The following is a 20,273-nucleotide window of genomic DNA, read 5'->3' on the forward strand; positions in this document are numbered from 1 at the left end:
TGCCTGTAAAATCTGTTTAAAAATGTGCTACTAGATTCCTCCCGTTTTGGGGGGCTTCCAAGCAGTGAGGCAGATTCTCCTTCTGCAATGAAAGCAAAACACTTCCCCTCTTTTCGAGATCTTCAAATGCCCAGCACGAGATCCTTGAAGATCCTGGAGGAGAAACGCTGGTAAAATAGCAGGGCAGAAGATGGCGTTCGATAGGTCTTTTTGGGGGTGGCAGTAAAATACCCCCAGGAGGGGAAGTTATTTGACCTGTGATGGAATGATTGACAGTGACGTCGATGTCCCAAAGGAGCCTTTTCCAAAAAGGCAACTGGACTTTCTTTGGGTTGTTTTTTTTCCCCCCCTTTGAAAAGGTTTCGCTTCTCATCCAAGAAGCTTCTTCGGTTTCCCACTGGTCAGTTAGAACTGAAGAAGCTTCTTGGATGAGAAGCGAAACCTTTTCAAAGGGGGGGGGGGAATACCCCAAGAAAGTCGAGTTGCCTTTTGGAAGAAGCTCTTTTGGGACAACCGTGCCTGGATGATGACTGGGAAGTGGATGCTGTGAATGGGGTTCCCCTGGGGTCCCCTCCAGTTTTCAGGGGAAGTTGGGGTGGGGTACTGGCAGTGAGAAGGGATAGTCGACGGTAGCTGAGTCATCTCTGTTCTCATTCATTTCTATCCCGCCTTTATTATTTTTTACAAATAAAGCAGTGAACCTCTCCAAGACCTCGTCTTCTTCCTATTTTCCCCACAACAACAATCCTGTGAGGTGGGTTGGGCTCAGAGAGAGTGACTGGCCCAAAGTCACCCAGCCGGCTTTCCTGCCTGTGGCGGAACTAGAACTCCTGGTCTCCTGGTGATTGGCCCAAAGTCACCCAGCCAGCTTTCCTGCCTATGGCAGAATTAGAACTCACGCTCTCCTGGTGTTTGGCCCAAAGTCACCTAGCTGGCTTTCCTGCCTCTGGCAGAACTAGAACTCCTGGTCTCCTGGTGACTGGCCCAAAGTCACCCAGCCAGCTTTCGTGCCTAAGGCAGAACTAGAACTCACTGTCTCCTGGTGATTGGCCCAAAGTCACCCAGCCAGCATTCCTGGCTAAGACAGGACTCCAATTCACAGCCTCTGGTTTTGTAGCCTGGTGCTTGAACACTAGACCAAATTGGCTCTCGTTTAAAAAAAACAAAACAAAAGCAAAAACGGTTGAATTTGGATTTGAACATGTTGCACGGGTGGAAGTCGTCGCGTTTGGCAAACGCTGTCGCGCTCGAGAGGCAGACGAAGAGAGTCTCGGGGCAAGGATGAAGTCAAGATTCAAAAGACCTTCAGACAGACAGAACTCTCCCTCCCCCCCCCCCCGCTTGTCCAGCCTGAACAACCCAGGTTTGGCCTGCTTGCGCACCCATCTGCAGGTCCTCTCCACAGGTTCACAAGTTGCTTGTGCAACTGGACTCTGACGCAGCCTCTTTGGGGGCAGCATTGGCCTTCAAGAGCAGCCTTCTATAGGGGAAGCAGAACCATCCAGCCCGAGGCGTTTCGGGGTTCTCCCCATTCAGCTGCGGAAAGACCAAGAAAGCGAGTCAGAAGGAGAACCTCAACATCTATCTGAACCAAAGAAAGCTTTCCTGGTGCCAAAGCAGACACCGGGGGAGGCAGCTAGGCATTGTGTCTCTGCACGAATGACTGCTCTGGTCTTAGAAGAGAATAGAGCTGGAAGGCACCTTGCAGGTCCTCTAGTCCAGCCCCCTGCTCAGGCAGGAGACCCTAGACCATTTCAGACAAGTGACTGTCCAGTCTCTTCTTAAAAACCTCCAGGGATGGAGCGCCCACGATTTCTGGTGGCAAGCAGTTCCACTGGTTCATTGTCCTCGCTGTCAGGAAATTTAGTTCCAGGTTGCTTCTCTCCTTGATTCGTTTCCATCCATTGTTTCTCTTCCACCCTCCTACATGAAGTGCAACCCATTTTGGACACCGTACTACGAAAAGAGGTCGAGACTTTGGGAAAAGTGCAGAGAAGAGCAACTAAGATGATGCAAGGCCTGGAGACTAAAACATACGAAGAACGGCTGCGGGACTTGGGTCTGGCTAGTCTAAAGAAAAGAAGAAACAGGGGAGACACGATAGCAGTTATTCCAGTATCTGAGGGGCTGCCACAAAGAAGAGGGGGGCAAATTATTCTCCAAAGCACCAGAGGGAAGGATGAGAAACAACGGTTGGAAACTGATCGAAGAGAGAAGCAACCTGGAATTAAGGGGAAACTTCCTAACAGCGAGGACAATTCACCAGTGGAACTCCCTGCCTCCAGAAATCATGGGCGCTCCATCGCTGGAGGTTTTTAAGAAGAGGCTGGTCAGTCACTTGTCTGAGATGTTATAGGACATTTTCATGCTTGAGCAAGGGGTTAGACTAGAAGACCTCCAAGGCCCCTTCTGACTCTGGTATTTTGTTGTTCGGTTTGTCACTCTAACTGGGTGTTCTACAAATTCTGATCAAGCCCATATTGAGAAGGAGGCTCTGCAAGCCTTGATTTCACCACCACCTTCACCACCTCTTGACCCCTGGAAACTAGCTATGGGAAGGCAGCTGTTGTGTTGATGGAGAGGCTGCCCCAGTTTTAAGTCCAGGGGTAGCTTTCCCAGCCTGTAATTCGAGATGGGATCTAGATGCCTTGTCCTTCAAGCCTTGGGTTTTTCTGGACCTTTTGTGGGTATCTGAGAGTTTGAACCAGGAGATCCTCAGATTCTAGAGGCAACGTGATATCTGGGACACCTTGACCACCATTCCTGGTTCTGAATATCCAGGGACTTCGAGCTGGCTCTCAAGGCAACTGCGGATGGATGGATGGATGGATTTTGAAGACCATCCTACTTTGGGTGTCCTATATTCTTATGTTCTCCTGGCCAAACAAACTTGCCAGCCTCTTCAAGGAGGCTGTGCTTTGTCTGGTCAAGAATTCTAGGCCAGAACAGTGAACTTGGGTGTCTGACATCTCCCCACCCCACTGATGTTGGATCTCATCTTCTGAAATCCTTGGTTGATAGCCATATTGCCCTGGAGAGGCTAGGAGAAATGAAACGTTCAGACTCTATAAGATCTGGCCAACTTTCTTCCCAGTGGCCTTCTTCTCTTTTTGGTGGCCTTCAACCTTGTTGCTTCCCTACTGAGAAGATATGGTCAGGAAGCTCTTCCAGATCCAAACTGTAAGCGGGATTTCTCCCCAGCAGTGAGACAGACCTGGATCGCTTCTTCTCTGTTTTCATCCGACTGCACTTCTTCCTTGCTGCTCTTCTCTTTCCTCCACGCTACCCATTTTTGGTATATCCTGCAAAAGTTTTATCGGTGAGAGGGCACCTTCAGCTGTCACCCAGCTACCAACTCGGGTGGTTTCCTCCTGCGGGAATGGGAGACCCCCTAAGAACAGGTCAGGCCACCAGATCAGCTAACGAAGAGTTCTCCAAATGAACGAGAATTTGGGCAAACTCCAGGAGACACTGCAGGATGGGGGGGGGGGCTGGAGTACCGTGGTCCATGGGGGTCCTTCTCCTAAGGTAGGGGTCTCCAAACTTAGGCAACTTTAAGACATGTGGACTTCACCTCCCCAGCAATGCAGGCTGGCAAATTCTGGGAATAGAATAGAATAGAATAGAATAGAATAGAATAGAATAGAATAGAATAGAATAGAATAGAATAGAATAGAATAGAATGGAATGGAATGGAATGGAATGGAATGGAATGGAATGGAATGGAATGATGATAATAGAATAGAATAGAATAATGATAACAGAATAGAATAGAATAGAATGATAATAGAATAGAATAGAATAATGATAATAGAATAGAATAATAATAGAATAGAATGATAATAGAATAGAATAGAATAATCATAACAGTATAGTATAGAATAATGATAATAGACTAGACTAGAATAGAATAATCATAACAGTATAGAATAGAATAATGATCATAGACTAGACTAGACTAGAATAGAATAGAATAGAATATGGATAGGATAGACCCGGAAGGGACCTTGGAGGTCTTCTAGTCCAGCCCCCTGCTCAAGCAGGAGAACGTACAGCATTTCCAACATTAACCAAACCTATTACGGTTATGGGCTAGTTTTTGGCAGAAACCAGTTTCTGGGGAGGGGGAGCCACATACTGTATATCTCAGTCACGTGACAAGGGGACGTCGCAAATCTCCCTGAATGCTGGTCACATGACTCAGGGAGAAGCCCTGGGAATTTCAGAGCTGGTTCGTAAGTACCTTCCTGGGGGTCTGTTGTAACTTTGAACAGCAGCCAAACAAACGGATGTAACTCGAGGACTAACTCTATGGGTAGAGCTAGCCCGACTCTCAGGCGAAAGGGGAGCTTGGGAGGGACCCTGCCCCACCCCTCTGGCCGAGTCTCACCGGGAGCTGTTCTCATGCAGTCCAAGGATCAGGGCCCCCAGAGCAGCTATGCAGAACAAGGCAGTGGCGATCCCAGCCCAGATCTTGTAGAGGGTCAGTTCAGAGAGCACTGCAGGGAAAGAGAAGAAGAGACACGGGGTCTTTAACAGAGTAAGAGAGCCGGAAGGGACCTTGGAGGTCTTCTAGTCCAACCCCCTGCTCAAGCAGTAGACCCTCTGCCATTCCAGACAAATGGCTGTCCAGTCTCTTCTTTAAAAAAAACCTCCAGTGTTGGAGTGCCCACAACTTCTGGTGGCAAGCAGTTCCACTGGTTAATTGCCCTCACCGTCAGGAAATTCCTCCTCCGTTCCAGGTTGGTTCTCTCCTTGATCGGTTTCCATCCATTGCTTCTTCTCCTGCCTTCCGGCTCTTTTGGAGAATAAATTGACCCCCTCCTCTTTAGGGCAGCCCCTCAAACATTGGCACACTGCTATCATATCACCCCGGTCCTTCACTTTGTTAGACTAGACCAGAGGTAGGCAACCTCGGCTCTTTTAGGACTCGTGGACTTCAACTCCCAGAATTCCTGAGTCTGACTCAGGAATTCTGGGAGTTGAAGTCCATGAGTCCTAAAAGAGCCGAGGTTGCCTACTCCTGGACTAGACCAAGGGTAGGCAACCTTGGCTCTTTTAGGACTCGTGGACTTCAACTCCCAGATCTGACTCAGGAATTCTGGGAGTTGAAGTCCACGAGTCCTAAAAGAGCCAAGGTTGCCTAACCCTGGATTAGACCTACCCAATTCTAGCAACCGTTCTTTGTGTGTTTTCGCCTCGAGTCCCCTAATCATCTTTGTTGCTCTTCTCTGCGCTCTTTCCGGAACGTCAACATCTTTTTAAAGTTCTTCCTAGTTCACTAAAAGAACGGCTGTAAGTCAAGGATTACCCATGTGCATCACTCAACTGGCATTGACCCAGCTAGTCAGCCTAGACGTTGAAGTCTAGCTTCTCCAGAAGTTGCAAATTGGAGAGGTCCAATCCACAATGCATCTCCAGCTCTGGAGCCCCTCTTTATCTCCATCCTGTCTCTCTAGGGCAGGGGTCCCCCACCTATGGGCCACAGCCCATGAGTGCCTAGGCCAGGGTTAGGCCACCTTGGCTCTTTTATGACTGGTGGACTTCAACTCCCAGAATTCCTGAGCCAGCCACGCTGAGGGAAAAGGGAGAGGTTTCCAGGCTGAGTCATGCTGGCTCAGGAATTCTGGGAGTTGAAGTCCACCAGTCATAAAAGAGCCCAGGTTGCCTACCCCTGGGATGGACAGTGTACACGCATGTGCACGCAGGCACACTCCCTCCACTCGCGCTGGCATCACAGCAAGTGCTGCGCGGGCCCTAGCGATGTGGCGAGAGTCGCACTGGCGGCCCCGTTTGCTTCACACTCGGCGCTACTTTTGCGTGCACGCTCGCACAGGTGCCTTCCTCCCTCCGTCTTCCCCCAGGCCCCCCACCGAGAGAGGTTGGGGAACTCTGCTCTAGGGAGTCCGCTTACATCTTGCATTGAGGGCGATGCTGCTGGTCGCGTTGCCCAATGTGTTGTGAGCTTGACACACAAAATGCCCTGAATCTTTTGCGGTGATGTCCTGAATCTCCAGTCTCAGGCTGTTGTCCGAGTAGAAGGTGCGGAAACGCTGACCGGCTGGTGAGAATCTTTTGGTGTCTGCCAGGAGTTGACCTCCTTTGTACACGGTCAGCCTGGAAGATGGGTAGCTGTTCACTCTGCAGGTGATGATAGCCAGGTTCCCGTTCTGAGTGTCCAGGTAAGCATTCAAGGAGGGCTGTTCAGGTGCATCTACATTAACCAGAACATCAGGACTTCCTTGAGCAACTTCCTTGAGTCACGTGGAGATAAACAACATTTACACGCCATTCAAAGGAGACAGCCAAAAAGCTGAAGGATGGCAACACCTCCTTGCCAGCAATCACGTAGGCAGAGGTTAACACCAAGATTAACAGCAGATCAAAAATCAAACAATAAAGAATAACCCAATCAAGGAACTATCAACTCGGACAAACAATCAAAGGGTAAAAAACAGCCTAATCAAGGAATCGCCAAGAACGCTCCCGCCAAGATGGGCGGGGCAAGCTGCTAACCTATAAAATGAGAGTAAGCGGGGCTCCCCCTTCTAGCACTGATGATGTTACCTACTTGGGTCATGAAATGTCTGTAAGAAAACCACCCAGCTCAGAGACAACCAAGGACCCCACAGTAGTCCTCCTCCTCCTCCTCCTCCTCCTCCTCCTCTCCACAACCTCTTTACTTATAGCACTGATGATATTCCCTAGTTGGGTCATGAAATCACCAAGCTCAGAGAGTACCAAGGACGCTATGGTCTCTTTTTTCCTCCTCCTCCTCCTCCTCCTCCTCCTCCTCCTCCTCCTCCTCCTCCTCCTCCTCCTCCTCCTCCTCTTCCTCTAACTTCACTCCCTTCTGGCACTGATGACATTTATCATTCATAAGGAGGCAAAGTTGCACACCACATTCCAAAGCCACAATACTTACAATGCACCTTCAGAAGGAGTGTGGCCGAGATCAGACTGCCCGTTCTTCCCATTGCCTGGCAGTGGTAGCCCCCCGTGTCATCTTTGGTTACGCTGCTCAACAGGAGGGACTGATCGGGGCTATCCCAAAGCCAGTGGCTGTTCTTGTACCAGGTGTAATTCATGGGCTCCACTACCTGGCTGGCAATCTCACAGGTCAAGTTGGCCGTAGCGCCTTTGTGAACATCTGGCGATGGGTCAATGATGATTCTTGCACCTGAGGGAGGTTAAGAGCAGACAAGGAAGGCAAATAGCCCGGCCTCTTTGCTGGCTTGTCCGTCTTCTCTGCACTTCTCTCTTCCCTGTGGCGAGAGGATTGTGTTCCCACAACCCACTCCTTGGGTTAAGCTGGGCTAATGTTACCCTGGGTTAGTTTAGGGGGTTGCGCAACGCAGCTCCTTTGGCGAGATCTTCAGCCAGCCTAGTCTGGATAGTAGAACACGCTTTAGTTTGGAAAGTGGATTAAGCATCTCGTGTGAACGCTGCCATGTTGTGGACTGCAGCCAGGTTCAGTACGCTGACACAGTTTCCCACTGAAAGTCAACCTTACCATGCCTTCTGATTCCAAAGAGGCAAGGTTCACCTCGGAGAGTGAAATGGGCAGCATATCCTGTACAGTAATTTTAATAAATGGATAGATGGATGAATCAGAGAAAGTTGGACCATAAGAAAGGCCGAGCGCCAAAGAATGGAGGCCTTTGAACTCTGGTGCTGGAGAAGACTCCTGCGAGTCCCTTGGACTGCAAGGCGATCAAACCGGTCGGTCCTAGAGGAGATCAACCCTGACTGCTCTTTAGAAGGCCAGATCCTGAAGCGGAAACTCAAATACTTTGGCCACCTAATGAGAAGGAAGGACTCACTGGAGAAGAGCCTCATGCTGGGAAAGATTGAGGGCAAGAGAAGAAGGGGACGACAGAGAATGAGGTGGCTGGATGGAGTCACTGAAGCAGGAGGTGTGAGCTTAGATGGACTCCAGAAGATGGTAGAGGACAGGAAGGCCTGGAGGAACGTTGTCCATGGGGTCGCGATGGGTCGGACAAGACTTGCAACTAACAACAACAATGAATCAGAAAGAGGAGGAGGAGGAGGAGGAGGATGAAGAGAAAGGAGAAGCAGAAGAGAAGGAGAAGGAGAAGACCGCATCCTGCAGAAGAACTTAGTCTACCACTCCCATCATCCTGAGCCATCTAACACACATCCCTGGGTTGGAGAAGTCTGGCTTACAGTAGAAAGAGGAAGAGAGGAGAAGGGAGGGAGGGAGGGAGGGAGGGAGGAGAAGAAGAATTACTCACTGGGCACGCTGAAGTGTATTGAGGCTGCAGAGGTCCCGTAGGCGTTCTTTGCTACGCAGCGATATTGTCCCTCGTCCTCTCGAAGAACCTTCTGGATCTCCACTTTCAGGAAGTTGTGAGAGGCGTGAACGACATACCGTTGACCGGCCAAATTCCCCGAGATCCCGCTGGAAGCCACTACCCCGTTTCCCCTGTACAGCGTCAGCTCCGAGGGCGGGTAACTCTCCACCAGGCACTGCAGGACCGCCTGGTTCCCGGACGGGATTTCCAGGAAGGAGGTGAGGGTGACCTTCTTCGGCTCGTCTGTGGAGGAGACCAGGTGGAGAACGTCAACCGTGAAAGGAGAGGTTGCTTCTGGAACAGGTGGTGGCCACCGGTTGCACACTGGGATCTGGTACAGCCAGTCCTCGACTTACAACAATTAGTGACCATTCAATGCTATAATGGCTGTGAAAAAAGGGAGCATTTTTCACACCACCGTTGCAGCATCCCCAGGGTCGCGTGATCAAAATTTGGAGACTTAGCAACTCCTCCTCGTCGTCTATCTTCTCCTTTCTCCCTCCTCCCCCTCCTCCCCCTCCTCCTCGTGTATCTTGTACTTTCTCCCTCCATCTGTCTTCTCCTTCTCTTCTTCCTCCTCCTCTCCTCCTCCTCTTCCTCCTCCTACCCACTCACTCACTCAGGTGTATATCCATGACCTCACAGATCAATCATTATAGGGCATTAGTGTAAAATAGCACCTCTGGGGCCCCCAGAGCTCACCTTGCCAAAAGGGTCTGATCCCCATTTGAGCCTGATGACCTCCAGACCCCCACCCCCCACCCCCACACCTTCTCCAGTCAATAGTTCACATCTCCCCGAAGAGCAAAGTCAACAGGGCTGAGGAGAGACTGCTAAGGGTCTGAGGGCTTGTGGGATTCAGACAGACAGACAGACAGGAAGTCCTGTCCACCACCACGAAGCCGGAGGCACTCACAGTGCACATAGAGAGTGACAGCTGGAGAGGTCCTGACGCCCCGCTGGTCTTGAACCTGGCACACGTAGGATCCCATGTCCCGGGGAGTAACAGCTGGGAGTAGGAAGGAGGTGGCCGAACCGTCTCCCAACCACCTGGCATCCTTGTACCAGGTGTAGGCGGCGGAGGGCTGGTAACTGGCATCTTCACAGACCAGAGAGACACGCTGTCCTTCATGCACATCTGGGACGGGATCGATCACCAGCCTGATAGCTACCCAGGGGAGAAGAACGGCGAAGCTGAAGTGGACGGAGGGCAGATGTCCCTCAGCTCCCCTTGGGCCAAATCAACAGACTGAGTGAGCATCCTCAACCATCACCCCTAATCGGCCTTCTTCCTATTCTTCTGACCCTTCCCCAACCTTTCCAGCACCAGACGGACCAGAAGGAACCCCACACCCTACAGGACAGAGGACTTCTTTCTCCTACGGTGGAGGAGGAAGCCAACATGAAGAGGACAAGTGAGGACAACCACTTGTTCTTATTGTTCTTTGGGGAGAACGATTAACCAGTGGAACTGCTGGACACCGGACGTTGTGGGTGCTCCATCACTGGAGGCTTTCAAGAAGAGATTGGACAGCCTCTTGTCTGGAATGGGAGAGGGTCTCCTGCTTGAGCAAGTGGTCGGACTAGAAGACCTCCAGGGTCCCTTCCAACTCTGTTACTCTACAGGTAATTCTCAACGTACAAGGGTTCATCGAGTGACCGCTCAAACTCACAACGGCACTGGGAAAGTGACTGACGACCGCTTTTCACACTTGCAAGTGTCCCCACGCTCGCGGGATCAAAATCTGGACACTTGGCAGCTGATTCGCAGTGTTGTGGGATCACGTGATCCCCATTTGCGATCTCCTGAGAAGCCAAGTCGTCACGGGGGGGGAGCCAAGTTCGCTTAACGACCGTGTGACTAATTTAACAACTGCACTTATTCACTTCACAACTGCGGCAAGAAAGGCCGTAACGTGGGGCCGACGCTCACCGAGCAAGTGTCCGGCTTAGCAAGATAAACTTTGGGCTTGAGGGTGGTTGTAACTTGGGGACCACCCACACGTTCTAAACTTGGGGACCACCCACACGTTCTACTCACTCTCCACGGAGAGGTTGAAAGAAGCCTGGGCTGTGCCAAGGGAGTTTCCCGCCCAGCACTCGTAACTCCCTTCATCGTCCAGGTTGACGTCCTGGATCTCCAGCCTCAAGGAATTTGAGGAGGAAGCAGCCCGCAGCTTCAGGCCTGGTCCCCCACGGACTTTGGAGGAGCTGGACGCCAAGACTTGGTCAGCACGGCGAAGTGACAGCACAGACGGCGGGTTGCTCTCGACGGTGCACAGGACGATGGCCACCTGGCCTTTCTGGGTGTCCAAGAAGGACTTAACCAGCACGTTCCTGGGCGGATCTTCCAGGAAAAAAAGAGGAGATAGGTTAGGCCGTGGATATAGGTCAGAGAGGCATGGACCTCGCAGGGCCGGGAGAGAGCTTGGAGGGCGCCTAGTCCAACCCCCTGCCTGGAGAAGAACCGGAGAACATCCCGAGCCATCTTTTCTCAGTGATGGAACAGCCACAGCTTCAGGAGGCTAAATGGCAGCTTCAGTTACCTACACCTGATGCTTATTGACTCATGCCCAGGATGATGTTGCAAGGAACATCACGAGGTGACCAGTCGGTATCGCCAGCAGTGGGATTCAGCCAGTTCGCACCACTTCGGCTCAACCGGTAGCTAATTTTTTGTTGCCTAGGCCCAGGATGGACTTCCGGAAGCGGCATCCACACAGAGAACCGGTTGTTCACCTATTTGAATCCCACCACTCACTCCTTCCTTCCTTCCTTCCTTCCTTCCTTCCTTCCTTCCTTCCTTCCTTCCTTCCTTCCTTCCTTCCTTCCTTCCTTCCTTCCTTCCTTCCTATTTGTGGTGGGATTCAGCCGGTTTGCACCACTTCGGCTGAACCAGTAGCTAATTTTTTGTTGCCCAGGCCCAGGATGGACTTCCAGAAGCAGCATCCACATGGAGAACCGGTTGTTCACCTATTTGAATCCCACCCCTGGGTCTCAACCAGTGGTGGTCTTGGCAGAGACTGGAGGAGAAGGAGGAACGTTTAGGGAAAGGGTCTTGTCTTAAATGCGCAGATAGAAAATAGGGGGTACCTGGTTGAATAGCTGTAATTTAGACAGGGATCTCGGAGTCCTAGTGGACCATCCCTTAAATAGGAGCCAGAACTGTGTGGCTGCTGCCAAAAAAGCCAACACAGTGCTAGGCTGCGTTAACAGAGGGAGAGAATCAAGATCACGTGAAGTGTTAATACCACTTTACAAGGCCTTGGTAAGGCCACACCTGGAATCCTGCATCCAGTTTTGGTCCCCACGATGTAAAAAAGATGTTGAGACTCTAGAAAGGGTACAGAGAAGAGCAACAAAGAGGATCAGGGGACTGGAGGCTAAAACATATAAGGAACGGTCGCTGAAATTGGGTATGTCCAGTTTAATGAAGAGAAGGACGAGGGGGGACAGGATAGCAGTCTTCCAGTATCTCAGGGGCTGCCCCAAAGAAGAGGGAGTCAAGCACTTCTCCAAAGCTCCTGAAGGCAGGACAGGATGGAATTCAACCAAGGAGAGAATCAATCTGTAACTAAGGAATTTCCTGAACAGTGAGAACAATTAATCAGTGGAACAGCTTGCCTCCAGAAGTTGCGGATATTTCACCACTGGAGGTTTTTAACAAGAGACCGGGCCACCATTTGCCTGAAATGGTATAAGGTCCCAAGCATGGGTTTGGACTAGAAGACCTCTTCTAACTCTGCTGTCCTGTTAAGTAGGCAACACCATAAGTGCTAGTTTGCCCTAGCACTGATGATATTACCTAGTACTGTTAATTAATGAAACATATGCAAGAAAATAACACCAAGGACCCCACAGTTCTCCTCCTCCTCCTCCTCCTCCTCCTCCTCCTCCTCCTCCTCCTCCTCCTCCTCCTCCTCCTCCTTCCAAATCCCATCCCTTTTAGCACTGGCAGCATTACCAAGTTTGTTAATGAAATGTCTGCAGGAAAACAACCCATCTCAGAGAGAACCAAGGACCCCACAGTTCTCCTCCTCCTCCTCCTCCTCCTCCTCCTCCTCCTCCTCCTCCTCCTCCTCCTCCTCCTCCTCCTCTCTGCAAACCCCATCCCTTCTATCCCCAGAGCATTACTAAGTCCATTAATGAAACGTCTGCGGGAAAACCACCCAGCTCGGAGCGCACCGAGGGCCCAAAGCAGCCATTCTGAAAAGGACATGATTTCTCCAGCAGCTCCCTCATCCTAAGGAGACGAGGTTCAGGAGGCGCAAGCCGGCTTAGGGAGGCCTACTGCAGAAAGCCCCCTCTTTTTCAGACCCTACCCCTCACCCGGGACCTACAAAGGACATTCAAGGTGCTTAAGGAGGAGTTCTGCGTCCTCTCCCGGGTGTGGACGGAGCAGTAGTAGGTGCCCGCATCTTCTACGGTGGCCTGGTGGAACACCAGACTCTGGAGCAAGCCTTCTGCATACCACTCGTTGTTCTTAAACCAGGTGTAGCGCATCTCCCCAACGGCCTCACTGTCCACGGCACAGGTCAGGTTGACGGAGTTTCCTTCCAGAGCGTCTGGAGGAGAAATCCAGAGCTTTGCAGCTAGGAGGAGAGAAGGAAAAGATGACTCGCTACCAGCACGAAAGGGCTGGGGAGATTTGTCTGGAATTTTCTGGATTCATATTCGGGATTACCCGGAGGCAGAGTGGCAAACAGTTCCTTTACCAGCCCCACTCTCCCCCCCCCCGCCCCTGAAATATTTGGCTCTTCTTGCAAAACCAGAAAGAAGGCAGCAGGGTGAATTGCTGGTTTGCATTCAGACATTCGTGTTATGCATTTATTTATTACGTTTATGTGCAATGGTGGGATTCAGCCAGTTTGCACCACTTTGGCAGAACCGGTAGCTAATTTTTGTGTTGCCCAAGCCCAGAATGGACTTCCGGAAGCGACAACCACACAGAGAACTGGTTGTTCACCTATTTGAATCCCACCACTGTTTTTGGGGCCTCCCCCCACACACAGCTCACTCTCAAAATGACTCTGGGTGGCTTGTACGTCAATACTGGGGTGTAACTTTCATTGTTAGTGTTTGTTCTCTGTGGCTGAAAAGTTTTTGCCCTTTGTGGAACAGAGAAACCAAAAGAAACACCACCTTTTCATGGGTGGGGAGCAGGGAGGGGGAGGAGGAGGAGGAGGAGGAGGAGGAAGAGGTGGAGGACGACTGTGGAGTCCTTGGTGCTCTCCGAGGTTGGTTGCTTTCTTGAAGACATTTCATTACCCAACTCTGTAACATCATTGGTGTTAGAAGGAGTGGGGTTTGCCCTCTCTTTATATGTAAGTGGCAAACATTACTCTCTTCTAGCACTAATAATGTTACCTAGCTGGGTCATGAAACGTCTGTAAGAAAACCAACAAGCTCAGAGGGCACCCAGAACCCCACAGTCCTCCTCCTCCTCCTCCTCCTCCTCCTCCTCCTCTCCCTCCTTCTCCTCCTCTCCCTCCTCCTTGCAAACGCCACTCCCTTCTAACACTCATGATGTTACTTAGCTGGGTCATGAAACGTCTGCAAGAAAACAACCAAGCTCAGAGAGCACCAAGGACCCCACAGTCTTTTTCTTCCTCCTCCTCCTCCTCCTCCTCCTCCTCTCTGCAAACCCCACTCCCTTCTAGCACTGATGATGTTCCCTAGTTGGGTCATGAAACGTCTGCAAGGAAACCACCCAGCTCAGAGAACTCCTCCCCCTCCTCCTCCTCCCCCTCCTCCTCCTCCTCCTCTCCCTCCTCCTTGCAAACGCCACTCCCTTCTAACACTCATGATGTTACTTAGCTGGGTCATGAAACGTCCGCAAGAAAACCAACAAGCTCAGAGAGCACCCAGGACCCCACAGTCCTCCTCCTCCTCCTCTCCATGCACCCCACTCCTTTTTGCACTAACGATGTTACCCTGCTGGGTCATGAAACATTTGAACAAAACAACAGCACTGACTTTTGAAGCAGAATCCTTTCTCAAATTCAAAGGGCATCCAGGCTGCTTGGGGAACAAGGTCACAATGCACTTTCCCACAAGCCTCCCCAACTGCCCCACAGGAGGCTGTGACTTCTGGGCACAAGGCTTTCCGGGGTGCCCTGAGCTCCACACGCTCCTTTCCCAGAAGCTGCCGATAAAACCCGGGCGTCCCTCCTACTCACCCTCTGCTCTGAAGGTGACCCTGGCACTCCCGTTGCCGTACCGGTTGCTTGCAAAACACAGGTATTCCCCTTCGTCTTCCATCACCACGTCGGAGATCTCCACTCTCAGGCTGTTGTATGTGGGGGAGGTCTTCACCCGCTGGGGGTGGGTGAGTGCTGAGTCCGTGCTGGAGGCCAAGAGCTGCTGGCCTTTGTGTATGGCGAGGTGGGCCTGGGGGTCGCTCTCCACTGAGCAGAGGAGGACGGCCACTCGGCCGCCTTGCGTCTCCAGGAAAGCTGTGATCTGGGGGTCCCGAGGGGGGTCTGTGGGAGGGGGGAGAGAGAAATCAAACGGCCTGATTGCAGAAGCTAGGGAGACATGGAATCCCGAAGGTGGGTGCCAACCTCCGGATCGAATATCCAAACAAAAAGTCCAGGGTCTCTTTAGTTTCTGGAAAGCTTACCGGTTTATTGAATACACGGCCTGGTATCGGCAAAGGAAAATTAACTCTAAAATCCCAAGGCAACTAACCATAGCATATAATCCCGGCCAAAATCCCCCAAATATCTGCGTAGCTCATGGGAATAGAATAGAATAGAATAGAATAGAAATAGAATAGAATAGAATAGAATAGAATAGAATAGAATAGAATAGAATAGAATAGAATAGAATAGAATAGAATAGAATAGAATAGAATAGAATAGAATAGAAAATGGAATAGAATAGAATAGAATAGAATAGAATAGAATAGAATAGAATAGAATAGAATAGAATAGAATAGAATAGAATAGAATAGAATAGAATAGAATAGAATAGAAAATGGAATAGAATAGAATAGAATAGAATAGAATAGAATAGAATAGAATAGAATAGAATAGAATAGAATAGAATAGAATAGAATGGGATGGGATGGGATGGGATGGGATGGGATGGGATGGGATGGGATAAAACAGGAATAGAATAGAATAGAAAATGGATAGGATAGGATAGGATAGGATAGGATAGGATAGGATAGAACAGAACAGGAATAGAAAATGAATAGAACAGAACAGAACAGAACAGAGCTGGAAGGGACCTTGGAGGTCTTCTAGTCCAGCCCCCTGCTCAAGCAGGAGAACCTAGACCATCTCAGACAAAGGACTGTCCAGCCTCTTCTTAAAAACTTCCAGGGATGGAGGAGCCACGATTTCTAGAGGCCAGCTGTCCCACTGATCAATTGTTCTCACTGTCAGGAAATTCCTCCTTAATTCCAGGCTGCTTCTCTCCTTGATCAGTTTCCATCCCTTGCTTCTTCTTCTCCTGCCTTCAGGCACTTTTTGAGAATAATTTGACCCCCTCCTGTTCTTCGTGGCAGCCCCTTAAATACTGGAATAATCGCCGTCATGTAATTCTAGAAATGTCCCTGATAGGTTTCCAGACAGCCATCTCTCAGCAAAGTAAGCCAATAGCTCCCCCTCCTGGCCACAGAAGGCACAGCCAGGAATCGGTTTTCCATGGATTTCTATCTTTAGCTGGGGAGGGGCCCAGCTGTTTGTGCGGTGGGGGGCGGGAAAGACATGCTGGGATGGAGGAAGACCTCCCCCCTTCCTTATTTTGGCTTCATCTTTCACAAGGGGGTGATCTAAGGAAGGTTTCGGTGGAAAAGCAGAGCTTGAAGCAGGCGAATTGATTCTGCCTAAAACCAGCTTTCCCTACCATGTACTTGGGACTACAACATCCAGACTCCCCAGCCAGCCAGCCAGCCAGCCAGTTTCCTACCCTTTGAGTCAAGCATCTAGAAAACGTGCAGAAAAAGAGCAAGAAAGATGATTAAGGGGCTGGCTGGAGGCTAAAACCTAAGGAAGAAGGGCTGCTGGAATTGGGGATGTCTCATTTAAGGGTCGCGATGGGTCGGACACGACTTCGCAGCTAACAACAACAACAACAATTTAAGGAAAAGAAGGACTAGAGGCGATAGGATAGCAAGCCTGCCAATATTTCAGGGGCTGCCCCAAAGAAGAGGGGGTGTCAATTTGCTCCCCAAACCCCCCCCCCGGACAAGAAGCGACGGGCGGAAACTATTCAAAGGAGAGAAGCAACCTAGAACGAAGGAAGAAAAATTCTTGTCAATGAGAAGCCTTAACCAGTGGAACGGCTTGCCACCAGAAATTGTGGGCGCTTCCCCGCTGGAGGTTTTTAGGAAGAGATTGGACAAACATTTGACTGAAATGGTATAGGGGGTCTCCTGTGTGAGCAGGGGGTCAGACTAGAAGACCTCCAAGGTCCCTTCTAAGTCTGTTATTTTATTTATTACTCTAAGCGGGGGGGTTCTACAAATTCTGAACAAGCCAGCACAGAGAAGACGGCTCTGTGAGCTTTGAAAACATCACGGGGGGGGGGGACCATCTCAACGCCTCTTGACCTCCAGATACCCTTGGAAGCTGGCTGTGAGAGGGACCTCGGAGGTCCTCTAGTCCAACCTCCCCCCCTCCCCGATCAAGCAAGACATCCCAATCAAGTGGCCGTCCAATCCCTCCTTAAAAGCCTCCAGTGTTGGAGCGCCTGCAACTTCTGGAGGCAGGTAGTTCCACTGGCTAATTGTTCTCACGGTTTATGGGGAGGCTCTCCCCCCCCCACTTTCGGGTCCGGAGGTACCGTTCCCAGCCTGTAACGTGAGAGGGATCTGGAGAGAAACCGGCCCTTCGGCACTTACAAAAGACGGTCAGGCTGACGGACGGCGAGACGCTGAGGCTGCTCCCCTCGGCGCCCTGGGCTTTGCAGTAATAGGCTCCGGCGTCCAGGCGGGTGATGGCCAGGAAGGCCATGGTGCCCTCGGCCTCCCCTTGGAGGCGTCTGCTGTTCCGGTACCAGGAGAAGCTGGCACCCTCCAGGGGGCTTCCCGTCAGGTCACAGGCGAGGCTGACCTGGTCCCCTTCGACCACCTCTGGGGAGGGCGTGATCAGAATCCGGGCCGCTGGATCCCAGGTGGGGAAAATAGGAAAAGGGAAGGACACGGTGAGGCATAACTGGAGGAAAGGCACGCTGGCACTTAGAAAGAAGGGAGGGAGGGGGAGGGGAGAGAGGAAGAGGGAGGGGGAAGGAAGGAAGTAAATGGCCATAAGTGAAGGGGAAATTATCTACATCTATCTATCTTCTCATATCTGTCTCTCTCTGTGTCTGTCTGTCTGTCTATCTATCTATCTATCTATCTATCTATCTATCTATCTATCTATCTATCTACAGTATCTATCTATCTATCTATCATCTATCTATCTATCTATCTTTTCTCATCTTTATCTGTCTCTGTCTATCTATCTATCTATCTATCTATCTATCTATCTATCTATCATCTATCTATCTCATATCTGTCTGTCTGTCTGTCTATCTATCTGTCTGTCTGTCTGTCTGTCTGTCTATCATCTGTCTACCCTCTCTCATCTCTCTCTCTCTTTACTATTAAATTGTAAAGACTGTTCAAAGACCATAATGCAGGCAGTCCTCGACTGACAACTTCAACTGCGCCCAAAATTTCAGCTGCTAAGCGAGACAGCCGTCAGGTGAATGTTGCCCCATTTCACAATCTTTCTTGCCACAGTCGTTAAGCGGATCACTGAAGTCCTTAAGCGAATCCTACTGACTTTCCTGGTCAGAAGGTCGCCAAAGGGGATGATCGCCTGACCTCCCCCCGGGACACGGTGACCGTCATAAATGCGAGCCGGTCACCCAAGCGTCCGAGCTTTGATCTCGTGACCGCACGGGGACATCGCAGTGGTCCTAAGAGCGCAAAGCGATCCTAAGTCTCTTTTTCTCAGCGCCGTTGTAACTTTGAACGGTCACTCAACGAACGGCCGTTAAGTCGAGGACCAGCTGTAAAGACGTGTGAATTTGGGGTGAGGAGCAGTTCCCCCCCCGCCCTGAGGCTAACAAAGGCAACCCTCACTTTGCACCCGAAAGTAGAGCCGTCGGGAGGTGGATCCGTGGGCGTTGGTGGCTGTCACGACGTAGCTCCCTTCGTCTCCTGGCACCACCCCGGTCATCTCTGCACGGAGGGTGCCAGGCCCAGTGGTGACGCTGACCCGCCGAGAGGCCGGCTCGTTCTTTCCGCCGCTGGTGGCCAAGATGGCTCCTCCTTTCGACAGGACCCAGGTGGCGGGAGGCTGGCTGTCCACCGAACACTGGAAGACGGCCACGGTTCCCCTCTCGCTCTCCGTGAAAAGCGACACGTGGAGGTTCCTCGGTGCATCTGAAACCAGAGACCGCCCGTAATTATGGTGGCCCGACGTCCACGTCGGGTGGTAAAGGTCAAAAAAAGACATTGAGGGTTTGGAAAAAATTCGGAGAAGAGCAAGTAAGACGATCCAAGGCCTGGAGACTAAAACGTACAAAGAATGGCGGTGGGACTTGGGTTTGGCCGGTCTAAGGAAAAGGAGAAATAGGGGAGACATGATAGCAGCCTTCCAGTATTTGGGGGGCTGCCCCAAAGAAGAGGAGGAGGTCAATTTATTCTCCAAAGCACCTGAAGGCAGGACAAGAAACGATGGTTGGAAACTCGTCAAGGAGAGAAGCAACCTGGAACTAAGGAGAAACTTCCTGACAGTGAGAACAATTAACCAGTGGAACAGCTTGCCACAAGAAGTTGTGGGTGCTTCAACACTGGAGGTTTTTTTAAAAAAAGACAGGGCAACCATTTGTCTGAAATGGTCTAGGGGTCTCCTGCTTGAGCAGGGGGTTGGACTAGAAGACCTCCAAGGTCCCTTCCCACTCTGCTCTTCTATTATTCTAACAATCATGTGCACCGGATGATATTTCTGGGAATAAAGGAGCTTGCAAAGGGAGTTAGAACTGACTTTCAGGAAGGCATGAAAAACAATAAATATCATGGAGAGACCTGGAGGAGACATCTGGAGGCTTCTTCAAGCCTGGCCGTTTTATGACATGCGGGAAACCCCCAACTTACGACCGCAATCGAGCCCAAAATTTACGTGGATAAACAAGACATTCGTTAAATGAGTTTTGCCCCATTTTACGACCTTTCCTGCCTCGGTTGCCAAGCGAATCACCGCGGCTGTTATATAAATCACCCGGTCGTTAAGTGAATCCGGCTTTCCTCACGGACTTTGCTCGTCAGGAGGCCGCAAAAGGGGATCGCCTGACCCACCCACCCACCCCGGGACGCCGTGACCGTCATAAATACAAGTCAGTTGCCCAGCGTTTGAATTCTGATCCCGTGACCGCAGGGATGCCGCAACGGTCGTAAGTGTGAAAAAAACCGTCATCTTATCAAGTTTTCGTAAAACTTTTTTCCAGTCGCGTCGTGACTTTGAACGGTCGCTAAGCGAGGTGAGTCGGGAACGCCGGGGTGGGTGGGGGGGCGGGTTCTTACACAGCACAGAGAGAGAAGCTGAACTGGAGGTTTTGCTGGCCCCGTGATAGTCCACTCGGCATTTATACGACCCGGCGTCCTCCGCGGCCACGTGTTCGAGGAGCAGGGAATCCCCGGAGACCTCCGGGACACGGAGGCCCCCCTTGAACCAGGAGTAGTTGGCCGGGACCGAGAGGTTGCCGCTGAGCCCGCAGGAGAGGCGGACGGCCTGGCCTTCCGCGACCTCCGGGGAGGGGCTGATGGTGATGATGGCGGCTGAAGGTCGGTTGGGTGGAGGAAGAAGGGAAGGGAAGACAAGAAAGGGAAGGAAGACAAGATAGATAAGATCACCTTTATTGTCTTTTTTTTTTACTGTGGGCACAAGGGCACACCCCCAAAATGAAATTTATTTGCCCGCTCTCAAAGTGAAACACATACATGATGACACACGCCTAACC

The 20,273-nt window shown here is 51.0% G+C and overlaps 1 protein-coding gene across 1 annotated transcript in view; it reads right to left on the bottom strand.

Moving 5' to 3' along the window:
- Nucleotides 1–1,156: 1,156 nt before the first annotated feature.
- The window catches only part of SIGLEC1 (sialic acid binding Ig like lectin 1), a gene marked incomplete at its 5' end in the record, with an annotated part of 38,593 nt that continues 19,476 nt past the window's right edge, over nt 1,157–20,273 (bottom strand). The window contains 13 exons of the mRNA XM_081333316.1: nt 1,157–1,536; nt 3,215–3,302; nt 4,391–4,499; nt 5,915–6,214; nt 6,926–7,180; nt 8,256–8,558; nt 9,232–9,483; nt 10,357–10,662; nt 12,656–12,907; nt 14,495–14,797; nt 17,167–17,427; nt 18,394–18,696; nt 19,837–20,091. Coding sequence (XP_081189442.1) covers nt 1,408–1,536; nt 3,215–3,302; nt 4,391–4,499; nt 5,915–6,214; nt 6,926–7,180; nt 8,256–8,558; nt 9,232–9,483; nt 10,357–10,662; nt 12,656–12,907; nt 14,495–14,797; nt 17,167–17,427; nt 18,394–18,696; nt 19,837–20,091 — 3,116 coding nt within the window. The 3' untranslated portion in view covers nt 1,157–1,407. The remainder of the gene's footprint in view (nt 1,537–3,214; nt 3,303–4,390; nt 4,500–5,914; nt 6,215–6,925; nt 7,181–8,255; nt 8,559–9,231; nt 9,484–10,356; nt 10,663–12,655; nt 12,908–14,494; nt 14,798–17,166; nt 17,428–18,393; nt 18,697–19,836; nt 20,092–20,273) is intronic.

This window comes from Vipera berus, assembly GCF_964194415.1.
Source record: "Vipera berus genome assembly, chromosome: 7".
NCBI lineage: Eukaryota > Metazoa > Chordata > Lepidosauria > Squamata > Viperidae > Vipera > Vipera berus.